This window comes from Nematolebias whitei, chromosome 11 (genome assembly GCF_014905685.2).
Source record: "Nematolebias whitei isolate Nwh7 chromosome 11, NemWhi1, whole genome shotgun sequence".
In the NCBI taxonomy this organism is placed as follows: domain Eukaryota; kingdom Metazoa; phylum Chordata; class Actinopteri; order Cyprinodontiformes; family Rivulidae; genus Nematolebias; species Nematolebias whitei.
In genome coordinates, this window is record NC_056508.1 from 22,732,547 (window position 1) to 22,751,000 (window position 18,454).

General features: G+C 38.2%; 3 protein-coding genes across 4 annotated transcripts in view; 2 read left to right on the forward strand and 1 right to left on the reverse strand.

Moving 5' to 3' along the window:
- Positions 1-213: 213 nt before the first annotated feature.
- LOC119416828 (PRA1 family protein 3) lies at positions 214-4,022 on the reverse strand. Its single transcript, XM_037684018.1, has 3 exons — positions 3,818-4,022; positions 2,561-2,778; positions 214-1,873 (listed from the first exon to the last, which is right to left on the reverse strand). Exons 1-3 carry the CDS (start codon positions 3,997-3,999, stop codon positions 1,698-1,700), a joined length of 576 nt encoding a protein of 191 aa, XP_037539946.1. The 5' UTR covers positions 4,000-4,022; the 3' UTR covers positions 214-1,697.
- Positions 4,023-4,576: 554 nt separating this feature from the next.
- On the forward strand, positions 4,577-13,472 carry LOC119416830 (NEDD8-activating enzyme E1 catalytic subunit). Its single transcript, XM_037684019.1, has 18 exons — positions 4,577-4,617; positions 4,721-4,759; positions 5,768-5,885; positions 5,968-6,048; positions 6,130-6,212; positions 6,493-6,573; positions 6,696-6,739; positions 6,839-6,903; positions 6,984-7,139; positions 10,214-10,316; positions 10,414-10,524; positions 10,643-10,696; positions 12,343-12,379; positions 12,468-12,549; positions 12,896-12,996; positions 13,083-13,146; positions 13,229-13,283; positions 13,373-13,472. The coding sequence occupies exons 1-18, from the start codon at positions 4,598-4,600 to the stop codon at positions 13,459-13,461; spliced, it is 1,383 nt and encodes a 460-aa protein (XP_037539947.1). The 5' UTR covers positions 4,577-4,597; the 3' UTR covers positions 13,462-13,472.
- Positions 13,473-17,536: 4,064 nt separating this feature from the next.
- The window catches only part of LOC119416831 (chemokine-like protein TAFA-4), a 16,145-nt gene continuing 15,227 nt past the window's right edge, over positions 17,537-18,454 (forward strand). For both annotated transcript variants that reach the window (XM_037684021.1, XM_037684020.1), the window contains exons 1-2: positions 17,537-17,556; positions 18,206-18,322. In XM_037684021.1, coding sequence (XP_037539949.1) covers positions 18,211-18,322 — 112 coding nt within the window. In that variant the 5' untranslated portion in view covers positions 17,537-17,556; positions 18,206-18,210. The remainder of the gene's footprint in view (positions 17,557-18,205; positions 18,323-18,454) is intronic.

The following is an 18,454-nucleotide window of genomic DNA, read 5'->3' on the forward strand; positions in this document are numbered from 1 at the left end:
TATATATATATATATATATATATATATATATATATATATTTGTTTGATCCTCAAAAGTGCTTGTTAAGTAAAAAGGTAAAGTAAAAACAATTAGCTGAGATTGTTCTTTTATTATGTATACAAACACAATTTTTTTTTTTTGCACAAGTATTTTTTTATATTCATTATTTATTTCATGTCAAAAATTCACACACGTTGTAGCAAAAAGATAAGTATATGCCTGAAGAGATGCTTTTGTCTTTATTCATTATTAGAGTACATCAGCAGTGTGCATTGTGAGCCCTTTCACCAACCGAACCCACAAAAAACATTTACAGTTAACTAATTACAGTTAGTTTTAGCTGTTTTTAATAATCTTGAGGTGAAACAGAATTCACAAAATTTAAAAATAATTTTTAAGTGCATGGACTGACAAGAACTAAAAAAATAAACCCTCTTAAAGAATTATCTAGCCTTCTTTTATTTATTGAACTTTTTTTCTTGATTTACAGAAAATTTAGGATAAGTTTAGGAAGAAAGTGTTATACATACATCGTCTTATGAACATCATGACCTCATAAATCAGATTAAATGTTTTGAGGACTGCTGTTTTCAGTTTATTGTTTTCTATGAATCATGAAAAATGTTGCGTACAAATTATATATTTGTACACGTATATGTAAATTTCATTCTTAGCACAGACCATCTTTCATTTGCAAATGCAGCATGCATAGGTTGCAGTCAATGTGTACATGTGGACAAGAAAAACAGCAACACCAGAAATAAAATGGTAAAAACAACAAATTCAACACTCATTAAAGATGATAAACCTCATCTGACTTTCCAACAAAGATGAAGTTTGATAAGAACGCAAATGTCTTTAATTCAGTATTTTCTAAAGTCCTGCTGACATTTTATAGACTTTGACATGCTTTTATGTAAAAAAATAAAATAAAATAAAAATGGTACATGAGAATAAACAATCTAAACATGCCATGACTCTTTATTTAAATTAACTGCACTTGCCATGAACTTTTCAGTATTGCATAGCTGCGATCAGAAGGGACACACTCAGGTCTGCAGGACCAGGAACTGTAAGTACAAAAAGAAAAACCCACACTCCTGGAATTCCAGTCAGGCCATAAAATGATTTATAAACTATATAGCAACAAATCTAAGATTAATATCCATACAGATTCTTCTTAACCAGCAGCTGACTGGGTGATTTATCTGATCAATAGGAGTCAACTAAGTGAGATGAAAGACAAACATGGTCATTTTGAGGTAGCAACCAAAAACAAACTTTTTAAAAACTATGGACTTTTTTTTAGTTATCGTTGCTTTTTGATTTAGCTTAAATAAATACTCAGTCATCTTCTAGATCCAAGTGAACTGTAAACAAGGGAATTGACTTGATTTTGGACATTTGAGAACACAGGAATGTTCTGACCTTTGGTAACCTTTGGTGCACCCAGTCTTGTATCCTTCTCCTAGAATAATAATTGTACAAACAAGTTTTTATTCGCCTATACACTTTCGATAAAGTGAACCAGAACATTTAGATAGGAATATAACGTAAATAAAATGAATAAGATGAGGGAATGCACATAACTTTAGATATGTAAGGGGTCAAAGTGGGATACGTGGCAGGAAATTACAAATATCTTAAACCAAACTTCATGACACCAGCTCTCCATGGCACTCTCTTGGATGAAGTTTTATTCCTTGAGTTTACTTTCAATAAAATCCTGGATCTTGTTGATCTTCTCTTCTTGTTGATCCAGGAGATCCATGATCATGCCCATCGGGGTTTTCTTCAGGCCAGCACCTTCGATCTTGTTCTCCAGCTTGTTCTTCATGTTGCGCAGTCTCAGAGAGGCATGGATCAGGATCACTGTAGGGAAAAATGGGAGTAACTAATTTATATGGTATCAACCAAAAATTAAAAAATATATATATATTTTAGTGGATTATATGTACACTTTTGATCAAAACAAAGCAAAAATTTACACTGTTGCAAGACTTTACACAGTAGCAGGTGCAAGGATAGGCATACGGTTCATTTCCATGACAGGCAGATACTGAATGCATGACATCAGCCAGTAAAAGTGGTTCTGTCCAAACTAAGAACCTGTAGCAACGTGTAAACACAGGCAGCAATGGGGGGATCTCTCTGGAAGTGATAAGCTTTGTCTATTTACCACGATGATAGATAGATATGCTACATTTACCCCGATGAGCTGATAAAACCTCTCTGCTGATGGCCAAGGAACTGGAAATCAGGACCTCAGGAAATCTTTAGCACATCTTGTGATGCTGATTTTGTTAGTGTGTGCCATGAACAAAATATACAAATCAACAACTGAAAATGCAGTTGAATCCTGTACCTTTAACAAAAAAATTAAATAGAGAATTTAAATAAATTGAGTCAGACAACTAGATTGAACTCCAATGGCTTCACTATCCAATGGAAGATCTTCTAAGCTTAAGATAAACTGGTTATTACAAAAATATATACATTTGCTCCAACTCATTCCAATTATTCAAGTGAACAAAAAAAACAAAAAAACTTAGCACTTACACAGCAAGGGGAAAGTGATTCCGAAAATGAAGACCAAGACGCCGCCAAACAACGACAGCAGAAAGTAACTGGTGATCATGACTCCGAACACAAACAGAGTGGGGTTCTTCCTTTTGAAGTTCTTGATTGTAGCCTTGTTTTCTCCGGCCCACACAGAACCAGCAAAGACCAGAATCACCACAGAGCCTCCCAGAATCAAGCCAAAGGGATTTAGGAACCTGAATATTAGAACATGAAAATAATTCAATTCAGTTTATTTATATATCGCCAACAATAAGTCACAACAGAAGTTGTCTCAGGGCACTGAACAGAAACATTCATATACATAAAAAGCAAGTTAACATTATTTATCTGAGGCGCAGACTGCTTTGAGTTTAACTTCATCACAGAACTCTCATCCTGAGCAAGCATGAAGGCGACAGTGGAAAGGAATAAGTCCCTCGTGTGGAAGAAACCTCCAGCAGAACCAGGTTCAGGACAAGCGGCCATCTGCTTCGAACGGCTGGGTTTGCAGGTCGAGAATCACATCAAGATAGAAATAGTATCAAATGAAAACTATTCAATTTTAACTATTCATTTTTAGAAATGAGGTCAATTTGTCCTCCTGTAGTCTAAGCCCATGGCAGCATAAAAAGCCAACCCTAATTATAGGATTTATCAAAAAGGAAAGTCTTAAAAGTCCAGTCTTAAAGCAGGACAATGCGTCAGCCTTACGGACAGAAACTGGAAAATAACAAGTTTTAAATGTATTTTTACTGGGTGTATGGTTTTCTTCTAGAACATGAAAATAACAAGTTACTTAACTTATGCTGTATTTTTACTGGGTGTAGTTTTTTTTTTTTTTACCAAATAGCACAGCCTGGTGGTGATGGCAGTAATTACTTGTGGTTTTATTGTAACCATAATAGGATAGAAGCCTGCAACAAGGCCTATATACTCACTCTTTCCACTACATCACTGTCTATTTAAAGCATCTTATTAGAAATATGTATAACAGATGTGAAGTTTAGCAACAAATGCACCACCTAACTTGCGATGCTTGTTTTGATTTACAGTTTAAAATCTCACTTAAAATAAAAATGACAGAAAGTTAAAAGTTAGGCCTTAGCTAAAACCAAAACAAAATGTAAGTGTTTAGTGAGATAAAAGAAAAAGACATGAATACGGACACAGTGTGTGTTCAGGATGGGTGTGGGTGTAAAGGTATGCAGACAGCAACACAATGCTAACATTAGCTAACAGCTAGCTAGGACTTACCCTACAATTAGGAAAACCACCATGGCCACGACGAAATAATTCGTCTGATAGTACATTAAATTACTGATCACTCGGTTGTTCCACTTGGCCAAATCTCCGAACTCTGGTTTGCTGAACCGGTCCGCTCCGGGGAAGAAGTCGTCCCATTGTCTGAGAGGCGCCAGCTCCATTTTGGCTGCCATGACTTCAGTCGGAAAAACAGAACACAAACATACGAGCACGCGCTGCGTAATATTTTGACAGATCAGCTGATCTCGCCTGTTGACCCAGTGACGAAGAACTCTCGCGAGATCAAGCTCGCGGAAGAGTTTTTGGGTTTGCGCACGCTTGCTCACGCTTGCGCACATTGTGTGGTAAAATGCGCCGGGGAGCGTTCACGGAAATATGAAAAGTGAAGACAAAGAATGTCAAGTTAAACAAAAAAGAGATATTCGATAAATTTCAGGATATTCCAGATGTATATAGAATAGAACTTTTAACAGTTGAAAAAATAAATAAAAAAGCTCGACCATAATATTAAGAAGAAGTTTTAAAACTTTAAAAATATATACACTGCGATATTATTGGCCAAATTGTTGTCTGATGAATTCAAAGTATTTAATATGTTGTATTGTGTAATATATTTCAACTTCTGCATTTTAATGCACCATTTTACGTCATGTTAAGTGTAAATGTAATGTTTTGTTTTTATAAAAGAAGACCATGACACGCAGTACGCTTACGCAGCTTTGACTCCCGTGAACGCACCATCCTAAATCGAGGACATGGGACCGTGAAAGTATGGCGGATGCCGAGGAGCCGTAAGTCTCAATGGGCGTTAAATACCATTTTATCCTGGTTATACTGCGGCCCTTTAACTTTAAATGGCCAATAATAAAACCCCGTTTCACTGTCTTCTTCCAGGGAGAAGAAAAGAAGGCGAATAGAGGACCTGACTGAGAAGTTAGTGACGAATGCTAAAATAAAGGTCTCTGACTGGCAGCAGCTCTACGACTGCTGGGCCAGTAGACATCAACATTTTAACCCAGAACAGCCCTGATAACCCTGGTAGCTTATGGTGCTAATAAAGATACAGTTATACAACGTAAACACCAGGGACTGTAATGCAAAACGGGGAACTGATTTCCTTAGTCAGATGACAATAGAAGCATCACACATTTTCTGCAACAAAACAGACCTAAGAAGCTTACATTATAATATTAGGCACGTTTTGTGTGTAGTGTGTTAAAAAAAGACATGCTTAAGTTCAAAACATAAAATTACTAAAATCCACATCAAAAAGGCTGATGTTACCTGATAAGGGTAGTATTACACAACACTTATAAAAACACATGTTTTTGTAGCTGCAGTAACACTACATGAAAAGACATGAAGCAGTTTGTGTTTATGAAGAACAAAACTGAATAAATTGTAAATGGACTGTATTTATATAGCGCCAAGTTTATACCTTATACTCAAAGCTCTGTCTGTGCCCTCATTCACCCATTCATACAGCACTCTACTAGATCTATACAAAGAATAATCAGTGCTTTGTCACATTCATACACTGATGGGACACACATCGGAGGCAGTGTTCAGTGTCTTGCCCAGGAACACATCGGCATGTGACTCCTGGTGGAATCGAACCACCAACTCTTGCGTTTGAGGACGACTGCCCTAACCACTCAGCCACAGCTGCCCCTGCTGAATAAGAGTGGTGTGACTGTAAAACCTTACTGGAGTAATGCTGTCTGAAGTTTCCTTTTTCAGTGTTCAACACTTTAATTAAATACTTTGTCATTATATTGGTTCCACCATTATAAACAATTCCAATTTTCTATTGTCCTCATAATATGCACTTTTTGTTAAAAGTATGAGGTAGCATTATAAAACGTACTTTTGGAGAATCCATGCCCTCCTGAGCTGAGTTCTGGTCCATGTTCAGAGGTTTCACATGTTTTATCCTTCCAGAATGGCTGTTGAAAGCGGACACAAGGACAGTGAATGGGATGGCCGCTGGAATCACTTGAGGAAGTTTTTGGAGAGGCCAGGCCCGTTTACCCATCCTGACTTTGAGCCAAGCACTGAGGTGACCCTAACATAGTGTTCAATATGTTATTTTATTGTCTTGAATATTGTTTTTAATTGTCTCAATGTTTCTGTCATATCAGTCCTTGCAGTTTTTGTTGGAGACATGCAAAATTTTGGTCATTGGTGCAGGAGGACTTGGGTGTGAACTCCTTAAAAACCTGGTATGAGGAGAAGCTTCACACTTTAAACAGCCTGGTTTGACTGGTTTACATGAATACTTATATAATGGTGTTTTATTTCAGGCTCTGTCCGGGTTTCGCCTCATTCATGTGGTTGACATGGATACTATTGACGTGTCGAACCTCAACAGGCAGTTTCTTTTCAGGTTGGTTTTACGTTTCGGTTTGATCACTGGTGCAGTTTTATTTGTTATTAGATGAAATAGTTGGTAAGATGCGATTTTATGTTTACTTATCTTTGGGAAGCCTGTTGCAGAATGAATGAGACGTAGCTTTAGTCTCATATTTAGAAAACATGTTTAAGCAAAATATAGCTTTTTGAACACCCTCACTTGAGTAACTCCAAATCAAAACTTTTATCATAACTACAGATTTTTTAAAAGCCTTTCACTTGTTGTATTTTTAACTTCGTCATGCATCATACAGACCCAAAGATGTTGGAAGACCTAAAGCTGAAGTAGCTGCCGACTTTATCAACAATCGTATCCCAGGATGCAAAGTAGTCCCGTATCCTTCACAGTTCTCAAAAGTTCTGTCTACTCAGCTTTAGCTAGTATTGTTCAGTGTATATATATATATATATATATATAAATTTTTTTTACTGTAACTTCCTAAATAATAACATACAGGCACTTTAAAAAGATCCAGGACTTTGACGAGTCTTTTTACAGGCGTAAGTGCATCTCCTTGTCTCTGAGCCTCAGCAGTGATGACAAAGTAAACATCAAAAAGAGCTCGGATCAGTTTTAAACCATTGTTGTTTTCTTTGCAGAGTTTCACATCATCGTCTGTGGGCTCGACTCCATCATCGCCAGACGTTGGATAAATGGAATGCTGGTAAACTTAAAACAGTGTTGTCACCTTTACGTGTCATTGCTTTGATCATATTCTGAGATAAATTCTGCACATCCTTCTAGATATCCATCCTGAGCTATGAAGATGGCATCCTGGATCCCAGCTCCATCGTCCCCCTCATTGATGGAGGAACGGAGGGCTTTAAAGGCAACTCTCGCGTCATTCTGCCAGGCATGACTGCATGCATCGACTGCACCCTGGAGCTGTACCCACCACAGGTGCCATACCTTTTCAACAGATATTTCTCCTTGGGGTTCCCTTTTTTAAAAAATGAGAAAAAGTTTTCTGAGTGGATGAAATATGAAAGAAAAAGCCAAATCTATAAACTTGTGCCTGTGGATTTTACTTATGTTGTTTTGGTGTTCACTTTTTTTATCAATAGCAGCAGCTGCTTGCTTATTTATTAAGACACAAATGCATAGGCGTCACAACCATTATATGTGAAGGGGACATGTCCCCCCCACATTCAAAAAACATTCATTTTGACACCCCCCACTTTTACTATGAAACATTAGTTCAGTCGGTGCAGTTTCTCTTTCTTCGTGAACGAATCCATTCCACTTGATAAATAGGAGAATACTCAGGCCACTAAAACTCCACTCCAGGTTTTCCTGGTTACCTCCATCTCTAAACACAGCTGCCTGCAGTGTTTCTGTGAGTCTCCTCCTGCCTCGGCAGAAAACGTGCACAAGTGGAGGAGATGGAGACACCTCTGTGTTGCTCGCTCGCCAGTTTAGCGAGTTTAGTGCGGGCAGTTGTTTACCGGGGGGGTTGATCATAAACATACAGGTCCTTCTAAAAAAATTAGCATATTGTGATAAAGGTCATTATTTTCCATAATGTAATGATAAAAATGAAACTTTCATATATTTCAGATTCATTGCACACCAACTGAAATATTTCAGGTCTTTAATTGTTTTAATACTGATGATTATGGCATACAGCTCATGAAAACCCAAAATGCCTGTCCAAAAAAATTAGCATATTTCATCCCACCAATGAAATTACAAGTGTTTTTAATACAAAAAACGCCAACCTTCAAATAATCATGTTCAGTTATGCACTCAGTACTTGGTCAGGAATCCTTTTGCTTGAATGACTGCTTCAATGCGGCGTGGCATGGAGGCAATCAGCCTGTGGCACTGCTGAGGTGTTATGGAGGCCCAGGATGCTTCGATAGCGGCCTTAAGCTCATCCAGAGTGTTGGGTCTTGCGTCTCTCAACTTTCTCTTCACAATATCCCACAGGTTCTCTATGGGGTTCAGGTCAGGAGAGTTGGCAGGCCAATTGAGCACAGTAATACCATGGTCAGTAAACCATTTACCAGTGGTTTTGGCACTGTGAGCAGGTGCCAGGTCGTGCTGAAAAATGAAATCTTCATCTCCATAAACTTTTCAGCAGATGGAAGCATGAAGTGCTCCACAATCTCCTGATAGCTAGCTGCATTGACCCTGCCCTTGATAAAACACAGTGGACCAACACCAGCAGATGACATGACACCCCAGTGACTGTGGAAACTTGACACTGGACCTCAAGCAATGTGAATTCTGTGTCTCCTCTCTTCCTCCAGACTCTGGGACCTTGATTTCCAAAGGAAATGCAAAATTTACTGTAATCAGAGAACATAACTTTGGACCACTCAGCAGCAGTCCAAGGCGAGATGCTTCTGACGCAGTCTCTTGTTCAAAAGTGGCTTGACCTGGGGAATGCGGCACCTGTAGCCCATTTCCTGCACACGCCTGTGCACGGTGGCTCTGGATGTTTCTACTCCAGACTCAGTCCACTGCTTCCGCAGGTCCCCCAAGGTCTGGAATCGGCCCTTCTCCACAATCCTCCTCAGGGTCCGGTCACCTCTTCTCGTTGTGCAGCGTTTTCTGCCACACTTTTCCCTTCCCACAGACTTCCCACTGAGGTGCCTTGATACAGCACTCTGGGAACAGACTATTCGTTCAGCAATTTCTTTCTGTGTCTTACCCTCTTGCTTGAGGGTGTCAATGATGGCCTTCTGGACAGCAGTCAGGTCGACAGTCTTACCCATGATTGCGGTTTTGAGTAATGAACAAGGCTGGGAGTTTTTAAAAGCCTCAGGAATCTTTTGCAGGTGTTTAGAGTTACGTCGTTGATTCAGATGGTTAGGTTAATAGCTTGTTTAGAGAAACTTTTCATGATATGCTAATTTTTTGGGACAGGCATTTTGGGTTTTCATGAGCTGTATGCCATAATCATCAGTATTAAAACAATTAAAGACCTGAAATATTTCAGTTGGTGTGCAATGAATCTGAAATATATGAAAGTTTCATTTTTATCATTACATTATGGAAAATAATGACCTTTATCACAATATGCTAATTTTTTGAGAAGGACCTGTATATTCATGTTAGGAGGATGCTTGAGAGGAGCGCTACGTCTGTAGCATCTTAGCTTAGCAGTAACTGACGCTGTAAGGAGCTGCAGGTGTAAGAGACGCTGTGTGTTCAGGTGCATTAAAGTGGAAATGTCTTTAAACCCCCACACCTTATTGTCCTCAATCTTCATGAGAAACATCATTTAGATGAGTAGTGTGGAACACAAGTAAAAAAGTCTAGTGGTGATGTTTTTATTTCTCTATAAAGACAAACAGTGCTGACCTGACGCTCTGTATTAAAAGTGTATTAAAGTTAAAATTCTTTAAAACCCACAGCTAAGTTTACACAAACTTGGTGAGAAACATGCTTTAAATGTGTGGAATTAAAGGAAATATAGGTGAAGTGCTGCTTTTTTGTTCACTAGTGAACACTTTTTTATACACACACACACACATCATTTGTCCCCCCCCACATTACGGATGCTTCTGACGCCCTTGCACAAATCTTTTTTTCAGTTGTAGCTACCAGACTGAACAGAAAAATCTGATAAGTGTAAAACTAAACATTGATTTTGATTTGTTTCATTCTGGCGGCTCAACGATGCAAAACAAACAAAACAAAAATCAGATAACTCAAGTTGTTAAAAAGCAAGAAAAGAAGACAAAAACATCAGCAGCACTTTGGAATTTTTTTTAGAAAAGACAAAATCATTCATTCATTCAACCTTTATCTAAACAGGTTAATCCCATTGAGTCTTGAGGACTCGTTTACAAGAGAGTAAATAAATCAAAAGAGAAAACAAAGTATTTCAGTAAATTAACGTTTTTTTCCAAAATATTCCCTTCACCAGTGTTTTTCTTGAGTTTATTTGTGTCTCAGGACCTCTGTGTTTTGTTTTTATTAAAGAGATATGTGCTATAAATCTGTTTTTATTTTCCGACCCACAGATAAACTTCCCAATGTGCACCATTGCATCTATGCCGAGGCTGCCAGAACATTGCATTGAATACGCTCGAATTTTGCAATGGCCCAAAGAAAAACCTTTTGGAGGTATGAAAAAACCATTTAGATCTTCAGTTTAACCCGAGTGCATCAGGTTACATTGTTTTATTTGACTGTAAGGTGTTTTTCTTTTCTTTTTAATCAGAGACAAGTTTAGATGGAGACAATCCTGAACACATCCAGTGGGTGTTTAAAAAGTCCCAAGAAAGAGCAGCGGAGTTTAACATCACAGGAGTGACGTACAGACTCACGCAGGGTGAAGCTATGAATTAAAAAAACATTTAGATATTTAACGCTAATGTGTCACATTGATTTATCTTCTTTTCTGGCAGAACTAATGAAACTCGACTCATAAGTGTTTCTCTTAATTGCAGGAGTTGTGAAGAGGATCATTCCCGCTGTGGCATCAACTAACGCTGTTATTGCTGGTATGAAACTTTTCTGATGCATGCTCAACAATCCAGGTAGAAAAATCTAAATGTGTGAAGTCGGGTCCTCTGGACGGATTCTTCTTGTTGAAACGTGAATTTTGAAAGCCTCAGGAGGTGCTGTGATCAGTCTTACATCGGGGAAACTAAACTCCAGCACAGAAGAGCAACACCATCAGGTCAGGTCTCTGAGGGCAGGTCAGAGGTCTCTTGTTCAGGGATGAAGATGTTCACATCCTGGACAGAGAGGAACGATGGTTTGAGAGAGGAGTAAAGGAGGCCATCTTTGTGAAAAGAAACCGCTCACCATTAAACAGGGGTGGAGGCCTCCATGTTCAACTGTCCCCCTCTTACAATGCTGTGATTGCTAGTATCACTCAGCCCCTGTGAATAGTAACCAGCCATCAGGGTGCTAATGATCAGTCGTTAGGCTGATGGTCCTTCTTGATCATGTGAACAGCTGGTTCTGGATGTCACCAGCAAACTGGTCCACTGAAAAGGTTCTGCCATAGTTGCCAAGTCCACTTATTATAAGCGACTTTGGACTTATTTTTTTCTAAAGTTACTTGTAAATCTTGTGGGTTGCAGTTTTTTAGGCTTGTTTTGAACGTGAAGTTGCTTATTTGGGCTTGACTTTCTTTCTGAGTGAAACTAGTTGATTATCTCCCAGCTCTGCACAATAAAGCAAAAGACGAGGGGTAGTGGGTAGTTTGTCCCTTCCACGCCCCCGTTTCCTGTTTATCGCTCCTGCCCAAGTTGGCGAGGTGAAAGGCGCATACATAGACGTGCATATACGTCTGTGGGCGTGCACCCCAAACACCCATACTGTGGCCGACCACTAAGGGGCTTCACTCACATGCAGATGTCAGGATGTTTTTTTTTTTTTTAAATATGTAGAAAAAATTACATATGCAAAATTGTTTTTTTTATTAGAGCTTAAAAGTATGTTATTCAAAGTGTTTATCATAATTTTGCAGTTGTTTATGTGTAATGCCATCATAAATGTATGTTCATACTGTTTAAAAATGGCCTCTGTTTTACACAATGTGGTGGGTTGCCAGTTGGGCTTGTTTTCATAGAGCTGGTTGCTTGTTTCTATCGTGAGATCTGGCAACACTGGGTTCTGCTTATAAGACTTGAGTTTGTTGCAGCTCTTCAGACTGAGGAAGTCTTTTGGATAAAAGCTGAAACATTTCAACAAGAAGAATCCATTCAGAGGATCTGATTTTACTTTTTTTAGATTTTCTTCCTGAGGTAAAATATGAGAATATTTTTTGTGAACTCTGGTAAATATGCCAGGAAAGCTGTTTAGATTCACAGTTAAACATTGTTTGATTTCACAAAGCTGTTAATTATTGCAGATTTTTGATCCAATTCTGTTAAATTATAAGAACTTAAAAAAACCCTGAACTATAAGAAACTACAGAAAGAACCACATGCAGAAAACACAGTTATGAGTCACTAAAATTGGACCGTTGTTAAAATAACATTTTTGAGAACATTGTTGAAGATCCTCTGGGTCAAGCTGCATTCTTAGTTCTTGAACTCAATTCAGAGGAGAGAAGAGACATGTATTAATTGTTCTTCATCATGAACACCATGCTTGTACAAAACTCAATCAATAATTTGTTTTTTGATCTTCGCAGCTGCTTGTGCAACTGAAGTGTTTAAAATTGCTACAAGGTTGGTGGAAGCAACTCTTTCAGTGTTTAATTCCAGGTGTTTTCTAATTTGTTAGCTCGTCGTTATTTCAACATATTTTTGGTTTCAGTGCGTATATTCCCTTAAACAACTACCTCGTCTTCAACGATGTGGATGGACTTTACACCCACACGTTTGAAGCTGAGCGAAAGGTTGGTTTCATTTTTGTCAACATCTAACAGTTTACATCTCCATGTAGAAAATGTTTAAAGTACCATATTTTTCGGACTATAAGGCGCATTTAAAATCCTTTCATTTTCTCAAAAATCAACATAATCCAGTTGTGTATTAATTATTAATTCTGGTTGTGTTTACTGACCTCAAACAATTTTATGTGTTGCAACTGAACAATGCTGAGAGTTATTGTGAATGAGCTGAATCAAGTTTGACTTATCTGACTTGTTTTATTTCGCTTAATGCGCCTTATAATCCGGTGCGCCTTATAATCCGGTGCGCCTTATGCATGAAAAATACAGTAATCTGAATCCTCTTTGACAGGAAAATTGCACGGCGTGCAGCCAGGTACCTCAGGATCTCCAGTTCCCTCCTTCTGCCAAACTACAGGAGGTTTTGGAGTACCTGACGGAGAACGCCTCGTTGTGAGTTCCTGGAATGAAACCTCTCACCGCGACGCAGCAGAAAGATCTCTGTTCGCTTTTACAGATTGTGTATTGTTTCCCTGCAGACAGATGAAATCACCTGCCATCACCACAACTCTAGAAGGAAAGAACAAAACGCTGTATCTGCAGGTGATTATTTAACGTCTGAGTGGCTGCACAGCGCTTTTGTCCCAAAGTAAAATTAAACCTTTTGTTGCCGCTTTTGTTCCAGTCTGTGAAATCCATCGAAGAACGTACAAGGCCGAACCTCTGCAAGACGTTGAAAGGTAATAAGCACGCAGCACTCCCAACGTTCTGTTTAACGTGATTTTTATTCCGATTTTTAATCGCACGTTATTCTTTCTTTCTGACGCAGAGCTGGGTTTGTCAGACGGGCAGGAAATAGCTGTAGCCGATGTCACCACCCCCCAGACAGTTCTCTTTAAAATCAACTTCACTGCTTGAACGTCAAATAAGCCAGCACTGACCCATCTGAGCCAACTGGCTGTTTGAGCACAGCGTTACTGTGGCGTATTATTATAATGTAAATAAGGTCTCACGTGTGTTACAATGTGTTAACATTGAATCATTAAATAACACATTTTTTTTGTAACACTATTTACATAACTATTTGTTCAGTGCTGATATATGTTGTATCCATGTTTCTATCAGTTGAGAATAATGTGAACTCTATAATAAAGTTTTACTATGAGGATGTGTTTTGATGTCATTTTGTTTTATTTAATGAAATGAAGCAATTTTATACAGCCGAAACCAGATGTTTGCATGCAATATGAAAAGACACATCTGTCTTTAAATCAGACTGAGTTTCCAGTTTTAGGTCAAGATTCAAAAAATTATTTCTAATTGCTACAATATTAAATAAGGATAATATTTTTAGATTGTTTTCCCTTCAAAGTCACGTTTGCATACATTATATATGCCTATAAACAATTTGCGACGGACCAGATGATGATGTCATGGCTTTGAAAGCTTTTGATTGGTTAGTTGACGATGACGGGAGGCACAGCTGCAGATGGATTTTAAGGCACACCTCAGACACTGTTTCTTTGTGACAGCATGGGAAATCAAAAGAGAGCAGCCGTGACATCAGGAGGAGAACTGTGGACCTCCACAGCTCTGGTTCATTCTAAGTTGCTGCATTCCTCTGCTCTACCAGTTATATACAAGTAGACACCACATGTCCAGCCATGACAGGAAGGAGACAGGTTTAGGGTTTTTGAGGAGAACATCTGGGTATAAAGTATCAACCCAACAAAGAATAAAGAACTTGTGCAGCTTCAGCAGCAGCTGGTCAAAGTGTCATGATCCACAGTGAAACGTTCTGTACCCAAAGAAGAAGAGCTCATTACTCTGAAAGTGACAACAAAATGAAAAACATTACAGTTTGAAAATGCATACAGATACAACTATCTTGATTTTTGGAGACGTTCTGTGGTCTGATGAAAATAAAACTGAACTTCTGCCCATAATGACCATTGTTATAGCTGGAGGAAACATGAAAGCCTCTGAACATCAGTCCAGCTGTGAAGTACAGTGGTGGCAGCATCATGTTTTGGAACTGTTTTGTTGCAGGAGGGACTGCTTTACAATTTCACAAAATAGGTGGCATCAAGAGGAAAAAACACGTTCAGCCAGAAAGGTAAAGTTTTGGCTTAGATAAATCTTTGCTCAAGATTCGTCTCTTTTCACTGCCGATTGCTCCGTGTAGAGTTTGAGAATCTATCAGAGCTGATCTTTCTTCTTCTTGTGCAAACTTTATTGTTAACTTTCTTGTGTTTGCTTAGTGACACAATATGTCTTTCCTTGTTCTTAAAACAGTCCAGGCTCAATAATCCAGGTATACAATCCAACAATTTTCAGTCAGGTCATCTGGACAGTTTATTTATTTTTTTGCTGAAACGTTTCACCTTCCATCCAGAAGGCTTCATCAGTCAAGGAAATGCACAACACAAAACAGATACTTCCCACAAACAGACTGTTTTGGTTTTGAAACAGTTTGACATGACTGCTGACGAGGAAGAGGGCTGGCTCCAGAGGAGGGTGTGTGCCAAAGACACCATCTTAGCACCAATATAACTGGTTTGTTCCACTTTGGAGTAAGCTGTTTGGGGGAAGAATCAGTTTTGTGTTGTGTGTTTCCTTGGCTGATGAAGCCTTCTGGATGCAAGGTGAAACGTTTCAGAAAAAAAAAAGAAAAACTGGCCAGATGACCTGACTGAAAATTGTTGGGCTCCCTTGTTCTTGTTTTACGTTTTAATTTGAGTAAATTGCAAAGCACTTTGGTCAACTTGTGTCGTCGTTATGTGCTATAAAAATAAACTGACATTGGCACAAATGGATTTTCCAAATATAAGGACACTAAGGATACCTGAATTAATTACAAAGTTGCTTAAGGACAACATTTTAGAGGTTAATAATATATAAGGTCAATATTTTAGAGTGGCTATCACAAAGCGTTAATCTCAATCGCAAAGAAAAATTTTGGGCTGAGCAGAAAATACGTGCATTCGTTGGGTCTGAAAGCCTAACCTTGACTCCTCCAAAGAATGCTTTTGTCACTGCAGCTTATTGTTGCATCTGAACATAAAGGGTACTACTTTATAATAAGACTCCCCTTATAGAAGGCTAATTAATAGTTTATAGACACATTATTAATTCCTCTATAAACACTTTGTAAATCATTAATAACTGCTTATTATGCATCAGTTAAGGGTGACAGAGACAAACTGACCAGTTTCTTGCCAAATCTGTTCACCTATATATTTCATCTAGAGTTGTTATATTAAACATTTCAGACTAAGTTACTACTTGTAAGCACAATAAACCTATTTTTTTAGTATATAATATTGTACTTTATCACTGCATTATAAGTATCTACAACTAATATTATATCCTAAAAAAAAAATGTTTACAAATGTTTATTGTGCTTACAAGTAGTAACTTAGTGTGAAATGTTTAATATAACAACTCTAGATGAAATACATAGGTGAACAAATTTGGCTCACTATTTGGCAAGAAACTGGTCAGTTTGTCTCTGTCATCCTTAATTGATGCATAATAAGCAGTTATTAATGATTTACAACGTGTTTATAGAGGAATTAACAACATATCTGCTACTTATTTATGAGCCATCTATAAGGCGAGCCTTATTGTAAAGTGGTACCATAAAATGTTTCTCTAGAAGGCATTTGGTTTGTTCATCAAATTAAAAAAATGTTACTTTTTCTTCTCAGTTCATTGCAACATCAAAGTGATTCTATCGTTGACAGACATTAATGTTTCAATGTCCACTTCATGGCAGGCTCGAGTCTGGGTGGCTAGTTATTCCTGAACATATAAACCAATTATCTTTCATCTGCATGGAACATGTGAGTATTGGTCAGTCCAATACTGTGTCAAACTAATCATTTTCATGCTGACAATAAATTTAATTCAATTTATTTATACAGGTTAGTCCCATTGAGCCACGAGGACTCATTTACAAGAGAGACAGGGATTTTAACGAGTGATGACAACCGTGGACAACAAAGACAGCAATAGACAATCACAAATGATTCATACAAATACATTTATTTAATTATTATTATTTTTTTAACAATTGAAAACAAAATGATAATTAAAAGGAGAAAGAAACACAGCAAAAAAAAAGCAGCTAGATTATGAGGCGGTGTAGAATACTAAAAACAGGAACATGTCATGGAACATGGAGCAAATAAATAAATAATAAAAATAATAAATTGCCAGCTGCAATCATGACCACTAACAAGAAACCAATAGTCCCAGCCATGTCGAGGTAAAAGACGTTTAAGAAGCTTCAGCACCACTTGTTTAAAAAAAACTAAGTGAGCGTGTGAACTGTTTATATTAGAGCATGTGCTGCATGTTTGAGTGACGATTAGAAAAAATATCCACAATAAATTCACATCAGTTCATTGTTACAAAACCAAAACTAATACAGTATTCATGCCCATGATGAGCGTCCTTTAATTGGTTGGTTCTCACTTAGACCATTTTAGTCAAAAACTTGATTTCAAAAAGACTGAACTGCAATATTTAGTAAAACTAAATAAAAATCAGGTCACTGGATGAGGTTCATCCTCTCAGTTCAGTGTGCGTCCGGATGTCCACGCTCACTTTAAGCTTCTTAAGGCGCTAATGAAAGTGGCCGCATATTGTCCACAGGGCAGATGGTTTCTGTCTTCATTAAGATTTAATTTTCCTGTCGGGTAAAGCTGACAGGCTTGTCCTGTTGTTTACACAAAGCAGCATCTCTCTCTTGCATGGCGGCCAGCTCTGTAACTCCATGGAGAGAAGCCGATGTGTGGAAGTGTAGCTGATGTTTTGATCACACCTGTATGCCTCAACAACAGGCTGGTGGGGTCTTTATTTTATATTTTTTTCCTTAGCTTGTATTTGTACGAGGTGGAAAATGTTAAAAATGAGGAATACCATTTTCTGCAAACTTCTGTTTCTCTCCTAAAACTGATGGAGGCTTTTCACAAAGGCTGACCGTGCCCATCAATGAACCGAGCGCAAGTAAGTGGAGAAAGAATTACATTTTCAAGCTGTTTTTTTTTTTAACACGATAAACATGTGTGTCAAGAAAAGTTAATATATTTAGTGTGGGGCAATTGTAAAATTATTTGAAATGTTCAGTCCAGTGAAAATGAATCTTTTATTTGCATGAATAGGAATGATTTTAGGCAGTTTTTGTAGAAAATACCAGACTCTCAGGTTTTGGAACGTTAAAAACAGCTTAAAAAAGCTAATATGGTTTAAATGAATAAATGCAGGTCATTCGGAGCCTTAAACGTAATGTGTGATTAATGAAAGTGCCCCAAGGAAACTAGCAGTTACATCTTGTCATCGTTGCTCCGACTTATTTATTGCTGTGATTTAGCATCAACATGTCCCTGTTTTTGTTCAGTGACTCATAAAATCTAACTTCAGATTAAATTTTAGCTGTGCACAGCTCACAGGAGAATATGACTCAGGAATGAGTGCAAATCTGAATCGTGTCCGTTCCCCCACGCCCTCTGCCATTTCCCCATCACCATAAGGTCAGCAGAATGGTGTGCGAGTCAAGATTTAGCATATAAACATAACCTCATTATATCAGAGTCAGATTGTTATTAGGTTAAGCTGTTTGCTTAAAGTTTGCGTGAATGTGTGCTTTCCCATGTAGGAAAGATGAACACGATGTCACATCCATTAAAGTGGCTCTTCTTCTTGTTGCTCTGTGTAATAAACCTGAACATCCAGTCAGTGTCCAGTGGCAACCAAAGCTCCCGAGGACAGACAGGTGAGTGTCAGACGGAGCCAGACCACTCATACACCCACAGGGACTCATTATGACTCCTGGTCACCAGCCTGCAGGTCTGAAGAGGAGCGCCATTAAAGCAACAGGACCATTACACTCTACATACTTCTTCAT